This window comes from Alexandromys fortis, unplaced genomic scaffold, assembly GCF_014885135.2.
Source record: "Alexandromys fortis isolate MF-2015 unplaced genomic scaffold, M_Fortis_MF-2015_v1.1 scaffold_283, whole genome shotgun sequence".
NCBI classification, from domain to species: Eukaryota; Metazoa; Chordata; class Mammalia; order Rodentia; family Cricetidae; genus Alexandromys; species Alexandromys fortis.
Genome location: NW_026068164.1, coordinates 103,063 through 127,058, shown reverse-complemented (window position 1 = coordinate 127,058; position 23,996 = coordinate 103,063). Strand labels below are relative to the sequence as shown.

Below are 23,996 nucleotides of genomic sequence, written 5' to 3'. Positions count from 1 at the left end.
GCAGCAGCGTGGGCGCATTGTCGTTCTCATCCAGCACAAACACCTGCAGAGTCACATTGCTGCCCAGGGAAGGCACACCAGCATCCCGCGCGCTCACCTGGAACTGCAGCAGCTCCAGCTCCTCATGGTCCAGAGGCTGCAGAGCAAACACCTTGCCGCTCTCCGCGTGCACAGACACGAAGCTCGACAGCGAGCGCTCGCCCACCCGCCTCTCCACCAGCGAGTAGGACACCAGCGCGTTCTCCTGCTCATCTGCGTCCATGGCCGATACCGTGAAGATGTGCGCGCCAGGCGGGTTGTTCTCCTTCACGAACACCGTGTATTCGGGCTGCGGAAACGCGGGCGCATTGTCGTTCACATCAGCCACCTCCACGGACACGCTGGCGGTGGCCCACAGCGAGGGTGAGCCCCCATCCCGGGCTGTCACCACCACCTTATAGTCAGGTGTGGTCTCGCGGTCCAGGGCGCTGTCCAGCACGAGCGAATAGTAATTCTTGAAGGTGGACATCAGCTTGAAGGGGCCATGCGGGGTAACAGAGCAGGTCACCTGGCCATTAGCGCCTGAGTCGCGATCAGACACACTAATCAGGGCAATAACAGTCCCCAACTGAGCATCCTCTTTGATAGGCAAGAACAGCGATGTTATGGCCATTTCGGGCACGTTATCATTTACATCCACTAGTTTCACTATAACTTTACAGTGTCCTGCTAGTGGGAATGTACTTCTGTCCACGGCGTCAATATTAACTTCATATAATTTGCGGTCTTCGTAATCCAACTCCCCCTTAACTTTTATTTCTCCGCTGGTTGAATCTATTGTAAATTTAGATTTTACATCATCTAGAACAAGATTACTGAAGAAATACAGTATTTCACTATTAATTCCCTCATCCGCATCTGAAGCGTTAAGTTTAACTACTAATGTCTCGTTGGGTGTATTTTCCAACAATCTAACGTTATAAATAGCTTTATCAAACTTCGGAGCGTTATCATTTGCATCCAGTACGTCAATCAGTAACTGTACAGTACCTGTTAGTTCAGGTTTCCCTCCATCGGTTGCAATCAATAGCAAACGATGCTCTTGGGCTTCTTCTCTGTCTAAAGGCTTCTTCAAAACCAGCTCTAAGACGTTTGTTTCTTCTTCGTTTCTTTTAAGATCCAAGTCAAAATATTCATTAGGGTTTAGCTTATAACTCAAGGCTGCATTGGCTCCTGTATCCATGTCAGATGCGCCCTCTATCGGAAACCGCGAGTCTGGCATTCTTGACTCTAAAATAAGTAATCTTTGTTCTGGTCGGGAGAACCTAGGCGGGTTGTCGTTAATGTCCCTCACCTCCACCTCCACGTGGAAAACCTGCAGCGGCCGGTCCACAATCACCTCCAGGTGGATGCTACACTCCAAGCTCCGCCCGCACAGCGCCTCCCGGTCGATCCGAGAATTCACAAACAAAATGCCATTCTGCAGATTTACCTCCAGAAGGTCCCCGCGGTCCTTGGACGCCACCCTGAACAGGCGGGGCACCAGCTCCGCCAGCTCCAGCCCCAGGTCCTGCGCGATGCGGCCCACGAAGGTTCCGTGTTTGGCCTCCTCGGGGACGGAGTAGTGGAGCTGGCCGCTCCCTGCCTCCCAGGCTGAGAGGAGCAGAAAAGAGATGAGCAGGCGCCGGAATCCCGGACTTCCTTGCTGGGAATATAGCATCGCAGTCTTGTTCCACTTCTCCAGTCTTTATTGCAGCACCAAGAAAATCCTTTGAAAACGTAATTCCAATTTAATATCCTCGCTTTTTGTGTGTGTGAGCTTCTGTAGCAGAGTCTAAAATGGAAGGCCCTTTTCCAAAGTAAAATGTATTCTCCGTTTCCTCTTGACGTTGGAAGAGAAGAAAATATCGTGGTGTCTAGCGACATCATGTGGCTAAAAGGGTAAGTATTTTATTTTGGTCTGTTTTATTCACTTACCTTTTATTAGTGAAATATTTCTCAATACTACTCAATTTCAATTACATGTTTTCTATGCTTCCGTATAGCCCTCTTCTCTATTTAAATATCGCTTTATTAACCAGGGTTTCTACCTTCATTGCATTACTTCCCAATCCCCAGATTTTCTGCTGATGGTCTTCCAATTGGACTTAACTTTATAAAGACACCTAAACAAAGCATCAACATGATTATACCACTGCATATGGATATATCTTCAGTAAAGACACCCAAAGTAATTTGTTTTACCTGTTTTGTTATAGAGGAGTTTATACTCAAACTGATCAAAGAAAATCTTTTAATAGTTATTATTTTCAATAGTTAGTTGTTGAGTAGTGTTGTTTTCATATTCATCTATCACCTAATTTTTTAAAAAATTTTCCGTATCCCCTTAATGGACTTATACTGCTTCAGTATTAATTGAAGAGAATTTTCTAAATTTCAGTGTTTAATACTGGTGATTTATTGATGCTATCTTCTAAAATAATTAAGAGTTTTAATATGATACTAACTTGGGCTCCTTTTTGAAATCTATCCAAATTTGTGAGCATTTAGCCCTTTAATCTTTTTCAACACCTACCAATTTTTATGTTGTATTGCTCTAATGTGGAGACTGTAATTGTCCAGATGTCATACAATTTGGTAAGCAACTTCACCCCATTTTCAAGATACAGTGTCCAAGTCGCAATTATTCGAGTTGCTACTAATATGTAAATTGTATAATCAACTATCTTACATCTATTCAGCAAATAGAATCCTAATATTGATTGAGAAGTAGCGTGCCACAAATATATTTAGGATCCAGTAAAGGCAATGGTGTAGTCACTGGAGAAAGGGCATTGCTAATATGGAACAGAGTTTACATTTTTACACAGATGTGTGGAAGACAGAAGTCTCTTAACATTTGGCTCATCTTTGTAGCTGTTGGAATCAAGTCTGTATTTGTCATTTTGTAGTTGATTCTTAATTTGAGGATTTCTTTCTCAGTTACTACATTCTAAATCCCACAGAAGACGTGAGGAAAGAGCCTTTAAATCTTCTAAGTCATTCTTTCAGTCAGTTATTAAAGAATACTGTCTTGGCTGGCCCAACTCACTGGTCCTTTTCCTGGATATTTTGGTGGTAGCGCAATCCTTTACCCCTACACTCTATGATTCACTTTACTCTGTGTTGCCTGGCAAAGTATAATAAGAGTAATGATAGGAGACACACAGCTTAAATGTTTATAACACTCATCATTACAGATAGCACAGGAGTGAAAAATAAGCTACTATTTATTTCCATTCAGTCGTTCTCAATAAGGACAGGCAGATTTCCTAATTGCACATCAAGCAAATATCTTAGTAGGTTATCCTTCTCTGAAAGAAACTATCATTCAGGACAACTGCAACTTTCCATGTACAATCTAGAATTCTATTCAATATTATCAGACCTGATAAGAAGGTTATGAGAAGCAAAACATGGGGTGTCAGATGATTCAGTGACCTGAGAGGTCGAATAACTATAATTATTGTGTTGATTAAATTCACAAAAGTAACAAATTTTTTTAAAAACCTCTAATTTTTAAAAAAGGCAAACAGGGCTCTAAAACTGAAAAGGCAGTGATAGAAGTGAAGAATTCAGTTGGCTAAGTGGGTGGTAGCCCAGACTAACAAGAAAATAGTAAGGCATGTGGTCCACACCTTTAACCCCAAAACTTCAGAGACAGAGGAAGCAGATCTCAGAGTCTGAGGCCAGCCTGATCTACAGAGCAAGTTTCAGGGCTACACAGAAAAACTCTGCCTCAAAAAAATCAAAGAAGAAGAGGAGAAGGAAAAGAAAAAATGAGTAAGTAAGGGGAAAGTTGCAATAACATACATAAGAATCATGCAGTGAAGACCATCAGTGACTTAAAAGCACAAATTCGATGCAAAATGAAGTATAGGGAGAAAAGATTTAACATGCAAATGCTCTGATTCCCAGGAGAGTAATGCAAGGTAGAAGCCATATTTGAAGGTATACTAATAAATATTATTTTTTAAAAATATTTATTTATTTATTATGCATACAATATTCTGTCTGTGTGTATGTCTGCAGGCCAGAAGAGGGCACCATACCTCATTACAGATGGTTGTGAGCCACCATGTGGTTGCTGGGAATTGAACTCAGGACCTTTGGAAGAGTAGGCAATGCTCTTAACCACTGAGCCATCTCTCCAGCACATAAATATTAATTTTAAATTGATAAAGTATCAACTCACAGATACAAAATATTGTGATAACTTCAAAGAAGATTTTAAAAGTAAATCAAAGCTTATCAGGTAATGTAAGGTTATTGACAATTTTAAAACAGAATTTTTAAAAGAGCTAAAAAAAAAGAGGAAAATCACACTCTATCAATAATAAATTCAGCTTTCATATTCTTAAGAAAGAACTATAAAAAAGTTATCTTGAAAGTTATGTGAAAAATAACTGCCAATTCAGCATTAAATACCCAGCAAAACTATTTCTCAAAGGTGGAACTGAAATACTATATCTGAACATGCAAAACATGGGGATTTCTTCATTATCAAACCATAGGAAAGGAAATATTCAAGAACTTTTTCAGAAGAAAAATAAGTTTTTAAGAAGAAACACGAGCATAAATGGGCATTAACGGTACAAAAGTGATCATTGGATGTCTAGGATCTGTATCCAATTCAAAAGCATGAAGTGGGAGCAGATGAACCATATGATTTCCCAAGGCCCACTCAAAGTTATTGTACATTACAAGTATTGGTTTATGCTTTAACAAGTCCATAGTGAGCATTATAATCTCTACGAAACCGAAGAGAAAACTAAAAGAAAATATGAGTTTAAGACACAGGTTAGAGCTACAGACATCAGTAGGAAGGGGTTGTATGAGATCCCAGACCCTTCTTTCCCTCAAAAAGGACACTCTTGTGCCAATCAAGAGAAACCTAAAAACGAAGCAAGACACTTCTGCCCTCCAGAGGAGCTCAAAACTCTCATTCCAAAGCAGACGAGAAACGCAAGGACTTCTCATCATCTTCTTTTCTCTCAGCACAGTACCACTCACTCAGGGAGAAGCAACAGCTTCTGCCATCTCTCCAAGGAGTGGGACATGTGTTCTACATCCTACGTTTCAGGGGGCAGAGCTCTACCTGAAGGGTTGGTCTCTGTCTCACGACTCAGAGCACAAGTGTAAGCCAACGTATTGCAGGATGAGTGAGGGAAACCAGCAGCAGTCAATGCGCCACAGGGCCTGCAGTTCACCTGCCCTGCCCTAGCAGCTTCTTTCATGAGGAGAAGAGAAGAGTGGAGCAGGGACCCAATGTTATGACATCTCAGCGGGAAGATCAAGAAATTCTTTCCTGTCTCACCCCAATCAGCACCCTGATAGAGCACACAAGTTTTAGGTGCCTGGAAATGACTCAAAACAACAACAAAATGTTGCACCTGGGTGTGGGTGCACACCTTTAATCCCGGCCCTTGGGGGCAGGGGTAGGAGTATCTTTGTGATTTCCAGGTCAGCCTGGCCTACTTAATGAGTTCCCTGCAGCCAGGCCTTCTAGTGAGACCCTGTGTGGAGAAGAAAGAGGAGAGGAGACACTGCCGCTCCCGGTAGTCACAGTGCAATGAACCCACACCAGTGGGAGCAGCGTTTATGAGGTCAGGAAAAAAGCAATCAGTGGCTCGCTCCTGCTAGGACGTTGGGCATAAAACTACAGAAAATATACATCTGCCCAAATGACTGGATGGAGCCCAGGTTCTTAGACAATTGACGAATAAGGGCTTTTACCTGTGCAAAGGTAGGCCAGGGAGATTGGGAAAGGTGGCTGGGGTTTTCTTCTACAAATAAGGGAATGCCAAGACCATATAATAACGGGGGGGGGGGGAACAAGACAACACAAAAGAATTTCTGCTATCTACAAAAAGCAAGTGTGAAGACATAGAGGCCAGTGGGTTCTGACTGTTTAAGTAACCAACACAAAATGTCCAATGAACTCAAGAAAATAGAACATTAACAGAAAAGAATTTCAACAGAGACGGAGTCGTTGCCTTAACGCAATTCAACAGCACACATTACCAGGAAAAGACACAATAGCTTCAAGGTGGAATGTTTGAATTTACTCAGGAAGAGAGTAAAAACAGAACCTTAAAGACTGAAAAAGGACTAAGACTTACGGGGTCTAAAGAGTGAGCCAATATGTGGGCTGTGATTCACAGAGAGAAGAGGAAAACAAGCAGAAATCTTAGAGAACGTGGGGCCTGATGCTCCAAATCTGGGCGTGAAATGGACAGAGCACAGAACCTTAAGGTAGCTCAGCTAGGATGAAGCTGAGTAAGGCCTCATCTACACGCTCATTGACAATGAAGAGAGAATTTTGACCGCAGCAAGGAACATATACAAGGGAACACTGATAAAGCTTATCAGAAGATTTCTCAGCGGAAAATTTGCACACTAGAAGATATATTCAAAGTCCTGAAGGAAAACGACCACCGAGCAAGAATCCCATGTCCAGTAATAAATAAAAATTGTGAAGAAAATGATAAACCACATATGAAAATTCAAATTAAAGACTATAGTAAGACTGACCTTTCCAGAGGAATCCCCTGTGGGCTGCAATTGATCCTCTCTGTCCCTTGAATCAGATAAACTGGGGCTGAAGGCCATGAGGTCAGTCTTAGGTGGGTACTCCCCAGAGCACACCCTTTGCCTTCTTTGCTGAGAGTACGACCAGCTCCCCACTGCGCTGGAGCACACCATTACTGGTTTTCCAGGCCCACACACGCTCTCATTGGGAACAGTGGAGCAGCGCAGCGCGGTGTACAGCAGCAGTGTGAGCACCAACAGGCTGGACACCGCGCAGATGGCGATGATCAGGTACACGTTGACATCTACCAGTGATGCCTCCGAGTTTGTGACACTCGTGGACACTCGCGATGGAGTCTTTGGCACCTGGCCATTCTCTACCAGCGTCACCAACACCGTGGCGGTAACAGTCATTGCTGGATCACCATGGTCCTTCACCAACACAAAAAGGGTCTGGCGCAGCGAATCCGCCTCATCCAAGATGCGCGTGGTACTAATCTCGCCCGTGTACAGACCCACCCGGAAAGGACTACGGGAATTGCCTGTCGGCGACTGTAGCTCATAAGACAGCCATGCATTATAGCCAGAATCCGCATCCACCGCGCGCACCTTCGCCACCACATGGCCCGCACCCACTGACCTTGACACCAGCCGGCTCACCACTCCACCAGACACTCCCGCCTCGGGTTCCAGCAGTGTTGGTGCATTGTCGTTCTCATCCAGCACAAACACCTGCAGAGTCACATTGCTGCCCAGGGAAGGCACACCAGCATCCCGCGCGCTCACCTGGAACTGCAGCAGCTCCAGCTCCTCATGGTCCAGAGGCTGCAGAGCTAACACCTTGCCGCTCTCCGCGTGCACAGACACGAAGCTCGACAGCGAGCGCTCGCCCACCCGCCTCTCCACCAGCGAGTAGGACACCAGCGCGTTCTCCTGCGCGTCTGCGTCCATAGCCGACACTGTGAAGATGTGCGCGCCAGGCGGGTTGTTCTCTTTCACGAACACCGTGTATTCGGGCTGCGCGAACGCGGGCGCGTTGTCGTTCATATCAGCCACCTCCACGGACACGCTGGCTGTGGCCCACAGCGAGGGCGAGCCCCCGTCCCGGGCTGTCACCACCACCTTATAGTCAGGTGTGTTCTCTCTGTCCAAGGCGCTGTCCAGCACGAGCGAATAGTAGTTCTTGAATGTGGACACCAGCTTAAAGGGGACATGAGGAGTCAGGGAGCAGGTCACCTGCCCGTTGACACCCATGTCCCTATCAGACACACTGATGAGTGCGATGACGGTGCCCACTGGAGCATTCTCTAGGATTGGAAGCGACAGAGATTTGAATTCCAGCTCTGGAACATTATCATTGACGTCTTCAACTTCTACAATAACTTTACAGTGTCCGGAAAGCGGGATTTGTCCCTTGTCAATGCCCTCTATGAGAATTTCATAGGATTTGCATTCTTCAAAATCAATGGATCCCTTTACAGCGATCTGTCCTGTAACTGGGTCTATGTGGAATTTACGTTTCACGTTTGGTGAAATATCCGTCGAAAACGAGTACATAATATCCCCATTCACATCTTCGTCTAAATCAGAGGCATTGACTTTGACTACCAGTGTCCCATTTGGGACGTTTTCTGGTAACTTCACGGTGTAGAGGGATCTGTCAAAAACTGGAGAATTATCGTTGACGTCCAGCACTGTAACGAGTAACTCAACAGAGCCGGTCAGCTCGGGTTTGCCTCCGTCGGTGGCTGTGAGCAATAGAAAAATCTCTGGAGTTTCCTCTCGGTCTAAGGATTTTCGTAATACAAGTCCAAGACCTTTTACCCGTTCATCGTTTGATGGTTTTTCCAAAGAAAAATAGTCATTGGGACTTAGCCTATAAGTCAGCAGAGCATTGGTTCCAATATCTGCATCTGATGCGCCCTCTAGTGGAAACCAAGTGTCAAGAGGCCTTAATTCTGCAATGTACAGATTCTTTTGTGTCGCGGGGAATATGGGAGGATTGTCGTTAATGTCCCTCACTTCCACCTCCACGTGGAAAACCTGCAGCGGCCGGTCCACGATCACCTCCAGGTGGATGCTACACTCCAAGCTCCGCCCGCACAGCGCCTCCCGGTCGATCCGAGAATTCACAAACAAAATGCCATTCTGCAGATTTACCTCCAGAAGGTCCCCGCGGTCCTTGGACGCCACCCTGAACAGGCGGGGCACCAGCTCTGCCAGCTCCAGCCCCAGGTCCTGAGCGATGCGGCCCACGAAGGTTCCGTGTTTGGCCTCCTCGGGGATGGAGTAGTGGAGCTGGCTGTTCCCTCCCTTCCAGATTGCAAGAAGCAAAAAAGAGAAAAGCAGGCGCCGTGATTCCTGGCCACTTCCCCAGAAAAATTCCATCTCAAGTGCACAATCCTTTGTTCTGATCAGGGATCCTCTCAGAGATAGAATTCTAATCCGTCAGTCCACCGCCACTGCATCCTCCATTGTCCAGATCCGGGATGGCGTATGCAGCTTTCCGGGAAGAATGGAAATGGTTTTTCCTTTAGTCTGTCTTCTGTCGGATTTATTTTATGGTAAAGAGCGACATCATGTGGCCCCGAACTGTAAGTATGAGTTCCGGAAATGTACAACACTAAAAATTGTCTTGTTTATTCCTTCAGCTTCTCAAATAGGTTTTTCCGCTTTGCAAAATAGAGTTATATTTTGCAGGTATGCGTTCTGTACCAGTGACTAAATGTGTGTGATCTTTCGTTTTACCAGAAAATCAACTTCTAATACAATAGAAATTCTTTTTTCATGTAGGTTTTAAGTATTTACAGAAACCCAACTATCATTAATATAAACTTTGTAAACATGCAGTGGTGAGGTGTAGATTAGGAAAATTCATGACAGATTCCTCGTGCACCATCAAATGATGGGTTATGATTGCTAATGACACTCGGTTCATCCTTGGGTTTGCAGTGTTGGTTCTGAATCTTGACAGAAGCAATATTTAGGGAACCAATGATTCTAAGAACAAGTCATCCAAAGGGAAGTTTGCAGATACTGTTTTAAGCAATCAAAGTCTGTTAGCATTCAAATGACTTTCTTCCTGGCATCACAGAAGGGCTGGATGTCCATAGGAGATTTAATGTGGAATTTGAAACAGGTAGTAAGTAGTTTGTGTTGAAGAACTTTCCACATTATTTTATTCTAAGGAACTTCAACTCCTATGAGCAAATTTGGTAGTCTCATTTGTCTTCTCAAAGTTTGTAAATTTCAGGTGCTTTCTGGAATTCAACTGCCTAGATTTCTATTTCCTCACATTGTTCTCATGTATTTTAGTCAAAGAGGATAATTTCTTACCTCTGAAAAAGCATTCATTAGCAAACAGACACACACCCTCTTTGTCCATTAAGTAATGGGTTCAGAAAATAAGATTCTCTGTGTAATTTGTTTCCATAAGACATAAAGTTAAATAAATTTAACTCTCTACAAACCAATCTCACACACTTTGTAACCATTTTAAAAGCTCCCCAAATTATGAGACATTTTATTATTAAAGCAACTGGACAGTTATTTTACCCTCTTTGATAATCTGCAACACCAAGACTGCATTGTTTGGCTCATTTGTTACTTTAATTTCTCCTTCACAACCCTTTAAGTATGCGTGCCCTCTTTTGAAATAATACTTTTAATGTTAAGTATTATATATTAATATTAGTACCTCAGAGGTATTCAAATAATGTTTTGCAGGAAAACCAACACAACTGGTTTTCTTTTCTTTTCATGTTTGAGACAGGGTTTTATTTGCCCCAGGATATCCTTGAACTCACAGTGTAGCCATGGTTGACCCTAAATGTCTGACTCCCCTGCCCCAAGTGCTATATCACAGGCATGAACCACCAAAAGTTTCATGGGGTGCTGGGCACAGAACTCAGTGCTTCTTGCATACTAGACAAGCCCTTTAGTAACTGGACTACATCCCCAGTCCCGGTTCGTTTATTATCTTCTTAATAAAATACTATTTTTTCTTGCTTTTTCTAAACAGGGTTTCTCTGTCATTTTGGAGCCTGTCCTGGAACTAGCTCTTGTAGGTCAGGCTGGTCTCGAACTCACAGAGATCCGCCTGCCTCTGCCTCCTGAGTGCTGGGATTAAAGGTGTGCGCCACCACCGCCCGGCATAAAATACATTAATGAAAGGTTAAAACTCATGGGTCTCAACACTTTAATTTTCTAGAGATAGAAATCTATAGAGGATATAAATCTATATAAGACCCTGACCGGAAGAGGATATATTTCAATTTAGGAAGCCTGGGTTTTACCTTAATCTTCACGCCACATTTTACCAGGCAAATCTTTGATTCATCCAGGGTTTTAATGGACAGTGGAGAGTTCCCAACAAATAAAGTAATTTTTATACAGCTTTAGCAAAGGAGGAGATGGTGAAGGTGCCTCTGCAGACTCCTAGAACCTTAAAGGAAAGGAGATGGCAGAGGTGGCCCCCTGCAGACTACTTTTGCATCTTAAATTCATAAGTTTCTTTCTTCCAAGTTTGTTTAGATTTTTAAAAAAAACACGTTATCAAAAAAATAATTTTAAGCCTCCCTCTCTGTGAAAAGCCTCTATCCTTTCCTCTCTCTCACTCACATAAACACTAATTTCTGAATCTAAACAGAAATAAACATACTCTCACTGAATGGTCAAAGGATTCTTTTTCAAATTATCAAATATGTAAAACATACTGTAAGAAGCCACAAGAAGTACATTCCCTTTGTTTTATTTACAGAGCCTGTAGGTGTGTAGGTTGAGGATGCAACAGAATAGGAATGGATATTTGTGACAGTTGGTCTTCATTGTTAACTTGATTTGCAACAACCCTAATGGCAGCCACCCTCTGAGTGTATCCTTGAGGGATATTTTGGGTACATTAATTGAGGTGAGAAGATTAATTCTGAAAGTGGGCAAAACCACCCCAGAGCTGGGTTCTTGCTTTGAATCAAAAGCAGAAAGAGCTGAGCACCGGTGTTCAACACTCTCTGCTTCCTGACCGCAGGCACAAGCTGACCTGCTGCCAAGACTTCCCCGTCATGATGGACCGTACCCTGGGACTGCGAGCAAAAGCAAACCTTTCCTTTTCAAAGTTGATTTTATCAGGAGTTTGTCACAGATGCACTATAAATAACTAATACAATACTAATTTGAAACAAATACATATTAAATAAATAAATACTCATTTTGCAGCCAGTGCAAAGAATTGGTGGGTAAAAAGCAGTTGCCATGAAAACTTGCAATTGAGTTTGAATACATGGAGGAAAGATAGTTGTCAACTCCCACAACTTGCCCTCGGATCTCTATATGTGTGACACACATGTGCATTAATTAATTGGTCAACAAATCAATTAATTATTCACTTTTATAGCTCAAAAACATAGCTATAGAGAAAAGGAAACCCTTCAAATTTATTCAAGCCATCTTCACTGAAGTTCAAGTCCAAGTGGACTGTTTGAAATCCTATCTCAAAATTATTCAAAAAAGTATATCTTTGGAAGTATTTTAATCAAGTGTTTCAAGAAGATCTGGATTAGAAGATGAAAGGAAGAGGAACTCTGGATGACCCCGTGACCTACAGCGGGATGATAACAAACTGATAAAGTAAGTATTGAATTGAGGTTGGATGTTCCACGGCAAATACTTGATGAATGAAGGAGCAGAGAAAGATAATTCTGGGAGAGAAAATGGAAATGGGAAAGAGAAAAGATAAAGAAAACATATTTCGTATGTTGGACTAATCGCATGTATTAAGCGCTAATCAGGTTTTATTTGAGTATTAGTTCTCTCTGGAAACAAGGGGAATTGGATGGAAGTCCAAGTATTTTGTAATAGAAATGGACATATGCATTGCAAAAATAACTGAAGAATAGTCCCACTTAAGTTTTATTTGGTATCAATTATCTGAAGGTTTCCTATTGCAAGGCAGACATATATTCATGGTCCAAACTGAATAACTTCACAATATTAAAAATATGTTTCAATTTTCAGGCCAAAAATAGGAGGACAACATATGAAATGCATTTTTATGAAAAGTGCTTTCAGAACCTTGTTTCACTTTGATTCTCATAATTTTTAATGTAACACTTAAAGTGTCACTATGGAGAGACGAGATAGCTAGCCGTTGAGAGCACCTATGTGCATGTACTAAACACACACATAATTTAAAGTTTTAATTGAAATCACTGTGGAATAAAATGTAATACTCTCACAATACATTTAAATGTTTTCAAAATAATATTTTTAACCTAATGAAAAACTATTTTCAATTTGGGTAATTTGTTTAAAACAAGTCTGTACATAATTTTTAAACTACGATCCCAGTAAAATTTCTTCAGCGTTAGCCCCTTCTGTGTTGTTGTAAGGAGCCTAATGTCCTGTGAGTGATGAGTCAAATAAAATTCTTACTGGGGACCATCTCTGAATACCAATCATGACTAACGAATGGCTCAGTAAGTGGGCCAGTGACTGTTCTACTAGTGCTTCCTAAAAATCCTTGAGAAAGAAGCAAAAGATGCTGAAGCTTTGCACGGGGTTAGTGACAGGGAGCTGGAGCCAGGGGCTCTAGGTGACGCCATTCACACAAGAAGATAATGGTTCCAATTTGTACACAATCTGCGGGAAAATAACCCTACCACCGTATTTATCAACAAACACACTTGTCAATTCAGCACACAATTTAGACAAGAACCTACAGTTTTAGTGGCAAAATTAGTAAGTGTAAAGGACTCAACAGAAAGAACGTGAATAGAATAATTTTAACCTATCTCCAAGGAGTAAAATGTTAGCATATAAAACGAGACCAATTTAGAGGGGAAAATTACTCACTTTGACGGAGAAATCAATGTCTGATAGCAGTTTGTCCTCTTTCTCCTGATTAACTGGACAGGGTGTAAGACTTGGGCTGAAGGCCATGAGGTCGGCCTTGGGCGGACCCTCTCCAGAGCACACTCTTTGTCTCCTCTGCTGTGAGTATGACCAGGTCCCCACTGCGCTGGAGCACACCAGCACGGGTTTCCCAGGACCGCAGGGATCCTCTGTGGGTGTCGCTGAGCAGCGCAGCGCGGTGTACAGCAGCAGCGTGAGCACCATCAGGCTGGACACGGCGCAGATGGCGATGATCAGGTACACGTTGACATCCACCAGCGATGCCTCCCTGCCCGCAGAATTCACCAAGGCCCGTGATGGGGCATTTGCCGTGTGCCCACTCTCCACCAGAGACACTAGTAAGGTGGCTGTGGCTGTCAGCACTGGCTCGCCATGATCCTTCACCAGCACCAGTAGGCGCTGTTTTGGCGCATCTGTCTCGTCTAGGACACGAGTGGTGCTGATTTCACCTGTGTACAGACCCACCCGGAACGGAAGGCGCCCGCTGCCCATGGCCGAGTGCAGCTCATAGGACAGCCACGCATTGTAGCCAGAGTCCGCATCCACTGCGCGCACCTTTGTCACCACATGCCCTGCACCCACTGTCCGTGACACCAGTTCGCTTATTGTGCTGCCCGCCTGAGGCCCCAGCAGCGTGGGCGCATTGTCGTTCTCATCCAGCACAAACACCTGCAGAGTCACATTGCTGCCCAGGGAAGGCACACCAGCATCCCGCGCGCTCACCTGGAACTGCAGCAGCTCCAGCTCCTCATGGTCCAGAGGCTGCAGAGCGAACACCTTGCCGCTCTCCGCGTGCACAGACACGAAGCTCGACAGCGAGCGCTCGCCCACCCGCCTCTCCACCAGCGAGTAGGATACCAGTGCGTTCTCCTGCGCGTCCGCGTCCGTAGCCGACACCGTGAAGATGTGCGCACCAGGCGGGTTGTTCTCTTTCACGAACACCGTGTATTCGGGCTGTGCGAACGCGGGCGCATTGTCATTCACGTCAGCCACCTCCACGGACACGCTGGCGGTGGCCCACAGAGAGGGCGAGCCCCCATCCCGGGCTGTCACCACCACCTTATAGTCAGGTGTGGTCTCTCTGTCCAGGGCGCTGTCCAGCACGAGCGAATAGTAATTCTTGAAGGTGGATACCAGCTTGAAGGGGACTTGAGGGGTCAGGGATCAGGTCACCTGCCCTTTGGCTCCAGAGTCACGGTCTGACACACTGATCAGGGCGATCACGGTGCCAGGTGCAGAATTTTCTAACACGGGAATTGATAGTGATTTGATGACCAATTCAGGCACATTATCGTTAACGTCCACAATTTCAACGAGAACCGTGCAGTGATCTGTCATTGGAGGGTTTCCCTTGTCTGCTGCCTCTACCTGGATTTCAAAAGATTTCGTTTCCTCGAAATCTATGTTGTCTTTCACAGTGATGTGTCCATTAACCGGGTCTAAGTGGAATTTTGACAGGATCTCAGCTGACATATCCGTGTGGAAAGAATATACAATGTCCTTATTTACTCCTTCATCCAAATCAGAGGCGTTGACATCCACTACTACGGTACCATTTGGTGCGTTTTCGGTTAATCTGACTTTGTAGAGCGTCCTCTCAAACGCGGGGGCGTTGTCGTTCACATCTAGGACAGTGATCTTCACTTGAGTGGTGCCAGTTAGCTCCGGTTTCCCGCCATCAACTGCTGTTATCAGTAAATGATGTTCGGGAATGTCCTCTCGATTTAAAAGTTTTTTCAACACGAGTCCCAGGGATTTAACTTCCTCATCTTTTCTTTTAACGTCCAAAGTAAAATACTCACTGGAGTTAAGACTGTAAGTCAACAATGAATTTGTTCCGATATCTGCGTCTGAAGCGCCCTCTAGCGAAAACCGAGAGCCAAGCTGTCGAGATTCAGAAATAAACAGATTCTTTGTGGCCACTGGAAATACCGGCGGGTTGTCATTAATGTCCCTCACCTCCACCTCCACGTGGAAAACCTGCAGCGGCCGGTCCACGATCACCTCCAGGTGGATGCTACACTCCTTGCTCCGCCCGCACAGCGCCTCCCGGTCGATCCGAGAATTCACAAACAAAATGCCATTCTGCAGATTTACCTCCAGAAGGTCCCCGCGGTCCTTGGACGCCACCCTGAACAGGCGGGGCACCAGCTCCGCCAGCTCTAGCCCCAGGTCCTGAGCGATGCGGCCCACGAAGGTTCCGTGTTTGGCCTCCTCGGGGATGGAGTAGTGGAGCTGGCCGCTCCCTGCCTCCCATGCTGAGAGGAGCAGAAGCCAGAGCAGCAGACGCTGATCTTCTCTCCAAGAAAACACCATCGCTAGCTCCTTCCAAACGTTTGGTCGCTCTCACACGGATCCAAAATTTCTTAAATATTTTCAGTTTTTTATTCTTCACATCTTAAACTCCATACCGTTACCATTTTGTCTGAGACTGCGACGAAAAGGATTATGTGAATGTAAAACCCGCTGCGTTTAATGAAGGAACTTGTGGTGGACAGCGACACCAAGTGGCTAAATGTGTAAGTATTGAATGTGTTTATTTTCTTATATGTCTCATTTGAATTGTCCCCAAATTTGTGTTTTGACCTGTGATTTCCTTCAAGCAGTCACCACAGAGTTTATTTTTAACCAGAATACAGCCTTACATTTTTTATAAAATCTCTCCAACTCATGGTTTCACTGCTAATAATGAGCTCTCTGTATGATAGGCACACAGTTTTTCTTAACGAAGCTTTCCCATTAAATTTTCACAACAATCTTCTAAGATGAGTTTTAATTCATTAATTACAAGTACATAAAGACTAAGCAAATTAAAAATGGTTTAACTGACGGTGTCTGGATGAAATCCCCATTCAGAATGACAGTCTCAAAGTACAAAAATGAAAGATAAGTTTGATATTTGTGACAATGAAGGTATAAGGTATAAAAATAAGTGATAAATGTGTGAATATCTATTAATACATGTTTTATATGATTTTGGTATTACCAACTTACTGAAAAATAGGCTGGCTTGCAATTGTTAATTTAGAACATGTGTAAATCGCCCCCAGGTCCTTTATGCAAGCATAGCGTCTTTGTTAACTGCCTTTATTTATATAACTGTATTTATATAAAGATGTCAGGTCGCACTCATTCATTTTCTTACTTACTGGGGATTGAAGCCAGTGCCTCAAGCACCTAGGCAAGAGCCCTGCCACTGAGCTGTAACCCCATCCCAGAGTTAGTCTTTCTCAGTGAAGTTCTTTTGTAGATGTATTTTCTGCTGCAGGACAACACTGTGTGGTTTGGATATTTGTTATACTCACATTGCACCAATAAGGACATTGTTTTTAAATTTCAACACTGTGCATGCATTACAATTTACATGTATATTATAAAACGAAATGATTATGGTCCTAGCAACCTCCTCTCTGGATGAATTTCTGTACCAAGTAGCTTCAAAAGGTTTCATGTGACTAAGGGTTGTGATGCACACCCGTCATCCTAGGACATAGGAGGCTGAGGCAGGAAGATCATGAGCTGAAGATCAGCCTAAAATCAGGACCCAACCCAAACAAACAGGATCTGAGGGATGGGTCAGTGGGTAAAACCACAAACTGTCAAGACTGCCGACATGATTTCAATCCCTGCGACACAATGGCTCCTGAAAATTGTCTTCTGACTTGCACACTCACACACATACATCCACACAACATAAGTAAGTGTTAAGAGAGAAAAAGAAGAAATGTTGAAAACATTGTCAATTAAAAAAAAAGAAGAAGACAAAGAGAAAATTAATTTTGGAACGTGAGTCACTAGGCAATATTTATAAGACTGGGCAATGAAATGTTCTTTTAAAATGTATTTTATATATATATATGAATGTTCTACTTGCATGTATGTCTGCATGACTGAAGAGGGAGTCAGGTCCCATTCCAGATGGTTGTGAGCCATCATGTGGTTGTTGGGAATTGAACTCAGGACCTCTGGAAGAGCAGACGGTGTTCTTAACTACTGAACCATCCCACCAGTCCCCAGTAATGAAATATTTTAAAGATCTCTGTGAATTCACTAATAAACACAAGGTATGAGTCCTCTAAGCATTTTAAAGTTGAACCAGAATACTCATTGAAAGGGCAAATTTAGATATTCATGCATAAAAAGAAACTGTCCAGACTTTGACTTGTAGGCAGAATAGTTTAAAGAGAAATTTAGCACATAATTTAAGTATTAGAAGAAAAAGATTTTATAAAAGGTCCAGGTACTTATGTTTCATTGACTAAAATCCAATATTCAATTAACTCACATTTTATCATCTATGTTTAAATTAAAATAAAATAAATTACAAATATTACATTGAATAAATAAATGAACATTTTAAATTAACTTTTCAAGTAAGGATAAGTGAAGAGTTACATTAATGATAACTGTTAACAATCAACAGATAATTTCTAATAGACTCTGCTGTGATAGCTCATAAAGAATTAGATAAATGCTTAGTATGTTTTGTTTGTTCTTTTCAGTTCTGGTGATTGAACCTAGGGCCTCTCGTCCATTATAGGGCTTTTATTGTTCTTGTTTTGTTTTGAGACAGGGCCTCATTGTATAGCCTTATGTGATCTCACTATGTAGACCAGATCTCATAGAGATCCACCTACCTCTGCTTCCAGTGTTTTAAACACCCACTGCAGGGGTTTCCAGAGGAAATGCAATGGTCCATGCTGGGCCTTGCACTTTGGGAAAACCCCAGTTCCACAAGTAACATGCTCACAAACTAGGTACCAGGGTAAGCTCTGGATGAAGGAAAGTGTAAACTAGCAAAGAGCGACAGCATCTTCACAGAAGGAAACCTGCCTGAGTTAGCCTATTAACACTGGATTGATGACCGTTGAGCACTAGCCTGAAGACTAGGTCACAATACCCTTCACTTGTACAAAGAAAAGGGAAAGATGTGGATGCTTGGCCAAACCAGTTTGTCTTCAGACAAAGACTAACTATTCAGTCCTGTTGGCACGGAAACTGCTATGTGGGTCAGCCTAGACTGAAACTCACAGCGATCCACCTGCCTCTGCCTCCCTAATGTTATGATTAAAGGCATACACTACCACACCCAGTCCAATACAATGTTTTTTTCTTTTTCTTTCTTTTCTTTTATTTCTTTACTTCTTTTTTTTTTGAGACAGCGTTTCTCTCTGTGTAGCCCTGGCCGTGCTGAAACTCACTCTGTAGACCAGGCTGGCCTTGAACTCACAGAGACCAGCCTGCCCCTGCCTCGCTTAAACAATGGGATTAAAGGCGTGTGCCACCACATCCACCCCAATGTAATCTTTAAATGTCTAAATCTGAAGGGTTCTGTCCTGTGGACACTCTTTTGGTTGAAAACCCAAAGATTTTTTATAATAGTTCATCTTTATTGCCCAATTTTGGTCATTCTCCTTATTAAGGACAAATAAGTTACCCAGCATTCCTTGATGCTGACGTGTATTGTAAAGGCCAATGATATATAGAGCCTGGCATTCATGTTTTAAAGAGAAAATCTGGAAAATTTCCAGAATAAAGATTATATTATGCTAAACAGACACTGATACAATGGGTAGAAATCTATGTTTAGAAATGTCCTAAATTTTAAAGCCCTTTTAAATTTTCTAATTTGGGCTTTTAATCTTTGAAAGGAAAACGTTTAGGAGTAATATTGAATTATTATGCTTTGGTGCCAGTGAGTTGGCTCAGCAGGTAGAAGTCTTGCCTTGCATGGCTGGTGACCTGCCTTAGCTCTCGACAGCCCAAATAAAAAGTAGAGAGACCAACTACACAAAGTGTCCCTTGAGGTCCACACACTGTAGGACCTCACTCCACACACCTACAGACACACACCAGCATCATGCACACACACAGTAATAAATAAATAAATAAATAAATAAATGTTTAAATTGCAGGTTTTCCTGGGTGTTTTTTCCCCCCAATTATTCAAGGTCTGATTACTCACACAGAGATTTCGTCCCGAACCTAACAATGAAAGTGAGAATATTTAAGAGAATTGTTCTACGGGCAGGAATTTGATACTTCATGCACAAGTATCTCACAACACCACAGTGATATAAAATAAAGGCGGAGCGTTAGGTCTAAATATTTAACTGGAATCATGAACAATACAAAAATAGTAACGTTCTTGGCAAGATAAAAAAAAAAATCTTAAGCCTACCTTTGCTAAGTATTCTGACTCTAAGGGCGGCTGTCTCTCCTCCGCTGATTCCGGACCTTGGGATAGGCTGGGGCTGAAAGCCATGAGGTCGGTCTTGGGCGGACCCTCTCCAGAGCACACCCTCTGCCGCCTCTGCTGTGAGTATGACCAGGTCCCCGCCGCGCTGGAGCACACCAGCACGGGCTTCCCTGGAGCACAGGCTCCATCTGTGGGCGTCGCCGAGCAGCGCAGCGCGGAGTACAGCAGCAGCGTGAGCACCAACAGGCTGGACACGGCGCAGATGGCGATGATCAGGTACACGTTGACATCCACCAGCGATGCCTCTCGGCCAATAGCATCTACCAACGTTTTTGACGAGGCTTTTGGAGCTTGGCTGTTCTCAAGCAGAGAAACGAGCACTGTGGCTGTGGCAGTCAGCGCAGGTTCACCATGATCCTTCACCAGTACCAGCAGGCGCTGGTGCAGCGCATCGGCTTCATCCAGGGCGCGTGTGGTGCTGATCTCACCGGTATATAAACCCACGCGGAACAGGCTTCGGGAATTGCCTGCCGACGTCTGCAGTTCATAAGAGAGCCAAGCATTGTAACCAGAGTCGGCATCCACTGCTCTCACCTTGGTGACCACGTGACCCGAACCCACTGATTTAGGCACAAACTCACTCACTGCCCCTCCCGCTCCCACGGCTCCGTGGGACAGCAGCGTTGGCGCATTGTCGTTCTCGTCCAGCACAAACACCTGCAGAGTCACATTGCTGCCCAGGGAAGGCACACCAGCATCCCGCGCACTCACCTGGAACTGCAGCAGCTCCAGCTCCTCATGGTCCAGTGGCTGCAGAGCAAACACCTTGCCGCTCTCCGCGTGCACAGACACGAAGCTCGACAGCGAGCGCTCGCCCACCCGCCTCTCCACCAGCGAGTAGGACACCAGCGCGTTCTCCTGCGCATCTGCGTCCATGGCAGACACTGTGAAGATGTGCGCGCCAGGCGGGTTGTTCTCCTTCACGAACACCGTGTATTCTGGCTGCGCGAACGTGGGTGCATTGTCGTTCACATCATCCACCTCCACGGACACGCTGGCGGTGGCCCACAGCGAGGGCGAGCCTCCGTCCCGGGCTGTCACCACCACTTTATAGTCGGGTGTGGTCTCTCTGTCCAGGGCGCTGTCCAGCACGAGCGAATAGTAGTTCTTGAAGGTGGACACCAGCTTGAAGGGGACTTGAGGGGTCAGGGAGCAGGTCACCTGCCCGTTGATTCCTGAGTCACGGTCTGAGACTGAGATGAGGGCGATCACAGCGCCCAGTGGAGCGTTTTCTTGGACTGGTAGTGAGATAGACGTTATTGAGACTTCTGGGGTATTGTCATTGATATCCAAGAGTTTTACTGAAATTTTACAATGTCCTGACATTGATGGGGTTCCCTTGTCAGATGCAATGACCTGAATTTCATAGGATGTCCTTTCTTCGTAGTCTAATTCCCCCTTCGTTCTGATTTCTCCCGAGTTGGGGTCTATTTGGAACTTGGTCCGTGTGGTAGAAGACACATCACTACTCAGTGAATACACAATCTCACTGTTTGGTCCTTCATCTGCATCAGACGCTTTTAATTTCACCACCAAGGTTCCGTTTTCGGTGTTCTCTAACAACTGAACTTTGTAAACGGATTTGGGGAAAGTAGGTTCTTTGTCATTCACATCTAACACTTTAATGAGTATCTGAACAGAACCTGTGAGTTCAGGCTTGCCTCCATCCGTAGCTACCAGTAACAATTTCACCTCAGCATTTTCCTCTCTGTCCAGAGATTTCCCCAGCACAAGAAACAGCGATTGGCTGAGTTCATCATTTGTTTGTACATCTAGAAAGAAAAACTCGCTGGGACTGAGCTTATAGGACAGAAGAGCGTTTACTCCTATATCTGCATCCGAAGCTCCCTCTAAAGGAAACCGCGAGTCTAGCAGTCTCGATTCAGGAAATCGGATAGTTTTTTCTGTCGTCGGAAATAGCGGCGGGTTGTCGTTAATGTCCCTCACCTCCACCTCCACGTGGAAAACCTGCAGCGGCCGGTCCACGATCACCTCCAGGTGGATGCTACACTCCAAGCTCCGCCCGCACAGCGCCTCCCGGTCGATCCGAGAATTCACAAACAAAATGCCATTCTGCAGATTTACCTCCAGAAGGTCCCCGCGGTCCTTGGACGCCACCCTGAACAGGCGGGGCACCAGCTCCGCCAGCTCTAGCCCCAGGTCCTGAGCGATGCGGCCCACGAAGGTTCCGTGTTTGGCCTCCTCGGGGACGGAGTAGTGGAGCTGGCCGCTCCCTGCCTCCCAGGCTGAGAGGAGCAGAAGCCAGAGCAGCAGACACTGCCTGACGTCTGGGCCCCCTCTCAAAGAAGGCATCACCTCTAGTCCTCCGTGAGTTGGTCAAATTAAATGATCATGTTTAAAAGAAATGAAATAGTCTAACACCTGCTAAATCCTGCTGCTTCTCCTGTCGTTTTATCTGGAGTAACAAAGAGACTCTGGGTATTTGCCTTCTTAGAGAACATTCTCTGGTGGACAGCGACACCCTGTGGCTAATCTGATTCGAACTTTACCGTATTAACTGTAAATGAGAAGTTTACCGTATTAACTTCAAATGTAAACTTCAGTAGTGCTAAGTGTATTCAGTGTTGAAAACTTTCTTCTCGTAAAGCTGAAAAATTATATCTATTAGACATCAATTCCAGTTACCCCATCTTTGCCCATGGTAACTACCATTCTACTTCCGTTTTCTCTAAGTTTCACCACTTATAAATCATACAGGATTTGTAAGGGTTTGTTGCTGTGGGGTTGAGTTCTTTGTTTTGCTGTGTTTTGAGACTTGCTTTTCCAACTAACCATAATGTTGAGAAAGCTCATCGGTGTTGTAGCATGTTACAGGATTTCTTTTCTTATTGCTGAATGTTTACATTGTGTAAACCCGCTGCATTTTGTGAGTCCCTTCAACCATCCACGGGCATTTTGATTCCTCTGGCTCTTGGTTCTTGTAAATAGAGCTGATACCAATGCAAATGCACAAATATCTTTTGGATATCTTGTTTTCAGTTCTTTTGTAAATTTTTTAGCACTTCTTCAGAGCAAGAATCAAAGAGTACTTTCATTCAATGAAAATATGCTTGAATACACTCCTGATATTTATAATCTTGAGTTTTGAACTGTTTGCGGGTTACATTAGCTTGTCATATGAGAAATATATTTTATTTTAGGATTATTCTCTTTTCTTTTATATTTGAATCTTCATGCAAGAAAGAATAAACTGATTTCATTTCCATGTTAGTTACATGAAAGTATCTTTTATTTATTAATTTTAGCTAGTTCCTTCACATGCAAAAACATTAAACTTAAATAAAAGTGGTATTGGGTTTTTTGAAATGAATGAAGGAATGAGTCAGTTATCAAAGTTCATATCAAGTTACATACTTGCTACTTCATGTATGTTAAAAAAAACTGCTCTTATTTTTCTTAGAAGAAAACAAAATGAACTGCAAAATTTAGTGTCCATTTGAAACAGCATTGACGGATAGATTTTCCTGGATCTAGAAGCTTTGATAACTTTTCTCTGAGCTGGGTGTAGTGGTGCACACCTCTAATCTCAGCATTTGGGAGACAAAGGCAGGTAGATCTTTGAGTTTGTGGCCAATCTGGGCTACAAAGAGAGTTTCAGGACAGACAAGACTAAATAGAAAAGTACTATCTTGAAATAAAATAATAATAATTTTTTCTTGATTCCATTGTCTTAAAGTTATTTCACTTATTCACTCTTGCAGTAAAATAAATGCAACTGGAGATAACTAAAGAAAAAATACATTCAGAGAGAAAAATATCCCATGTGTTCTTTTAATCATGGTTTCTAGATTTTATATAGCTAGTTAGATAAAATCAGATATAAATACACATATATGTAATATATAACATATATACATATATATATATATATATGATGAAAGTAGAGACAAGCCGTGCAGAGGAACAAAGGGGCCTAGTGGAATGAGCATTTTATTAAACAGCTGTGAACGAAGGAAAAAAACTATTGAAATATTCTGAGGAGACAAGAACATCAACAATCAATGGAAATTCCCTTCACATTTATGTTAAATATTAATTCACAACACTACTCCAAATTTCGGTCTTCCTTTCATTCTATAATAGCATCCCATAAACCACAACCACTTTTCAAACTTCGTAATCCTAAACCCCTGTCTTTTTTTTTCTTTTCTTTTTTTATTGAGAAAAGGAAAAAAAAGTTTCCGCCTCCTCCCAGCCTCCCATTTCCCTCCCCCTCCTCCCACTCCTCTCCCCCTCCCTCTCCAGTCCAAAGAGCAGT

At 43.6% G+C, this 23,996-nt stretch overlaps 3 protein-coding genes across 3 annotated transcripts in view; all 3 read right to left on the bottom strand.

Moving 5' to 3' along the window:
- Nucleotides 1–785: 785 nt before the first annotated feature.
- On the bottom strand, nucleotides 786–8,977 carry LOC126491957 (protocadherin alpha-5-like). The gene is made up of 3 exons (XM_050127972.1): nucleotides 8,593–8,977; nucleotides 867–1,354; nucleotides 786–813 (listed from the first exon to the last, which is right to left on the bottom strand). Exons 1-3 carry the CDS (start codon nucleotides 8,935–8,937, stop codon nucleotides 786–788), a joined length of 861 nt encoding a protein of 286 aa, XP_049983929.1. The 5' UTR covers nucleotides 8,938–8,977.
- A 4,400-nt stretch (nucleotides 8,978–13,377) lies between these two features.
- On the bottom strand, nucleotides 13,378–15,774 carry LOC126491955 (protocadherin alpha-3-like). Its single transcript, XM_050127971.1, has 2 exons — nucleotides 14,632–15,774; nucleotides 13,378–14,577 (listed from the first exon to the last, which is right to left on the bottom strand). Exons 1-2 carry the CDS (start codon nucleotides 15,772–15,774, stop codon nucleotides 13,378–13,380), a joined length of 2,343 nt encoding a protein of 780 aa, XP_049983928.1.
- A 3,645-nt stretch (nucleotides 15,775–19,419) lies between these two features.
- Nucleotides 19,420–23,996, bottom strand: part of LOC126491954 (protocadherin alpha-2-like) — a 9,902-nt gene continuing 5,325 nt past the window's right edge. The window contains 3 exon segments of the mRNA XM_050127970.1: nucleotides 19,420–19,443; nucleotides 19,640–21,948; nucleotides 21,951–22,014. Coding sequence (XP_049983927.1) covers nucleotides 19,420–19,443; nucleotides 19,640–21,948; nucleotides 21,951–22,014 — 2,397 coding nt within the window.

Coding starts and splice junctions, on each gene's coding strand:
- LOC126491957 (XM_050127972.1), bottom strand. CDS start 8,937: ATGGAATTTTTCTGGGGAAGTGGCCAGGAATCACGGCGCCTGCTTTTC. Junction 1,355..8,592: donor TCGTGGACCGGCCGCTGCAG/GTTTTCCACGTG, acceptor CGGCCGCTGCAG/GTTTTCCACGTGGAGGTGGA. Junction 814..866: donor GGAATTAATAGTGAAATACT/GTATTTCTTCAG, acceptor AATTTACAATAG/ATTCAACCAGCGGAGAAATA.
- LOC126491955 (XM_050127971.1), bottom strand. CDS start 15,774: ATGGTGTTTTCTTGGAGAGAAGATCAGCGTCTGCTGCTCTGGCTTCTG. Junction 14,578..14,631: donor ACTCTGGAGCCAAAGGGCAG/GTGACCTGATCC, acceptor TCCACCTTCAAG/AATTACTATTCGCTCGTGCT.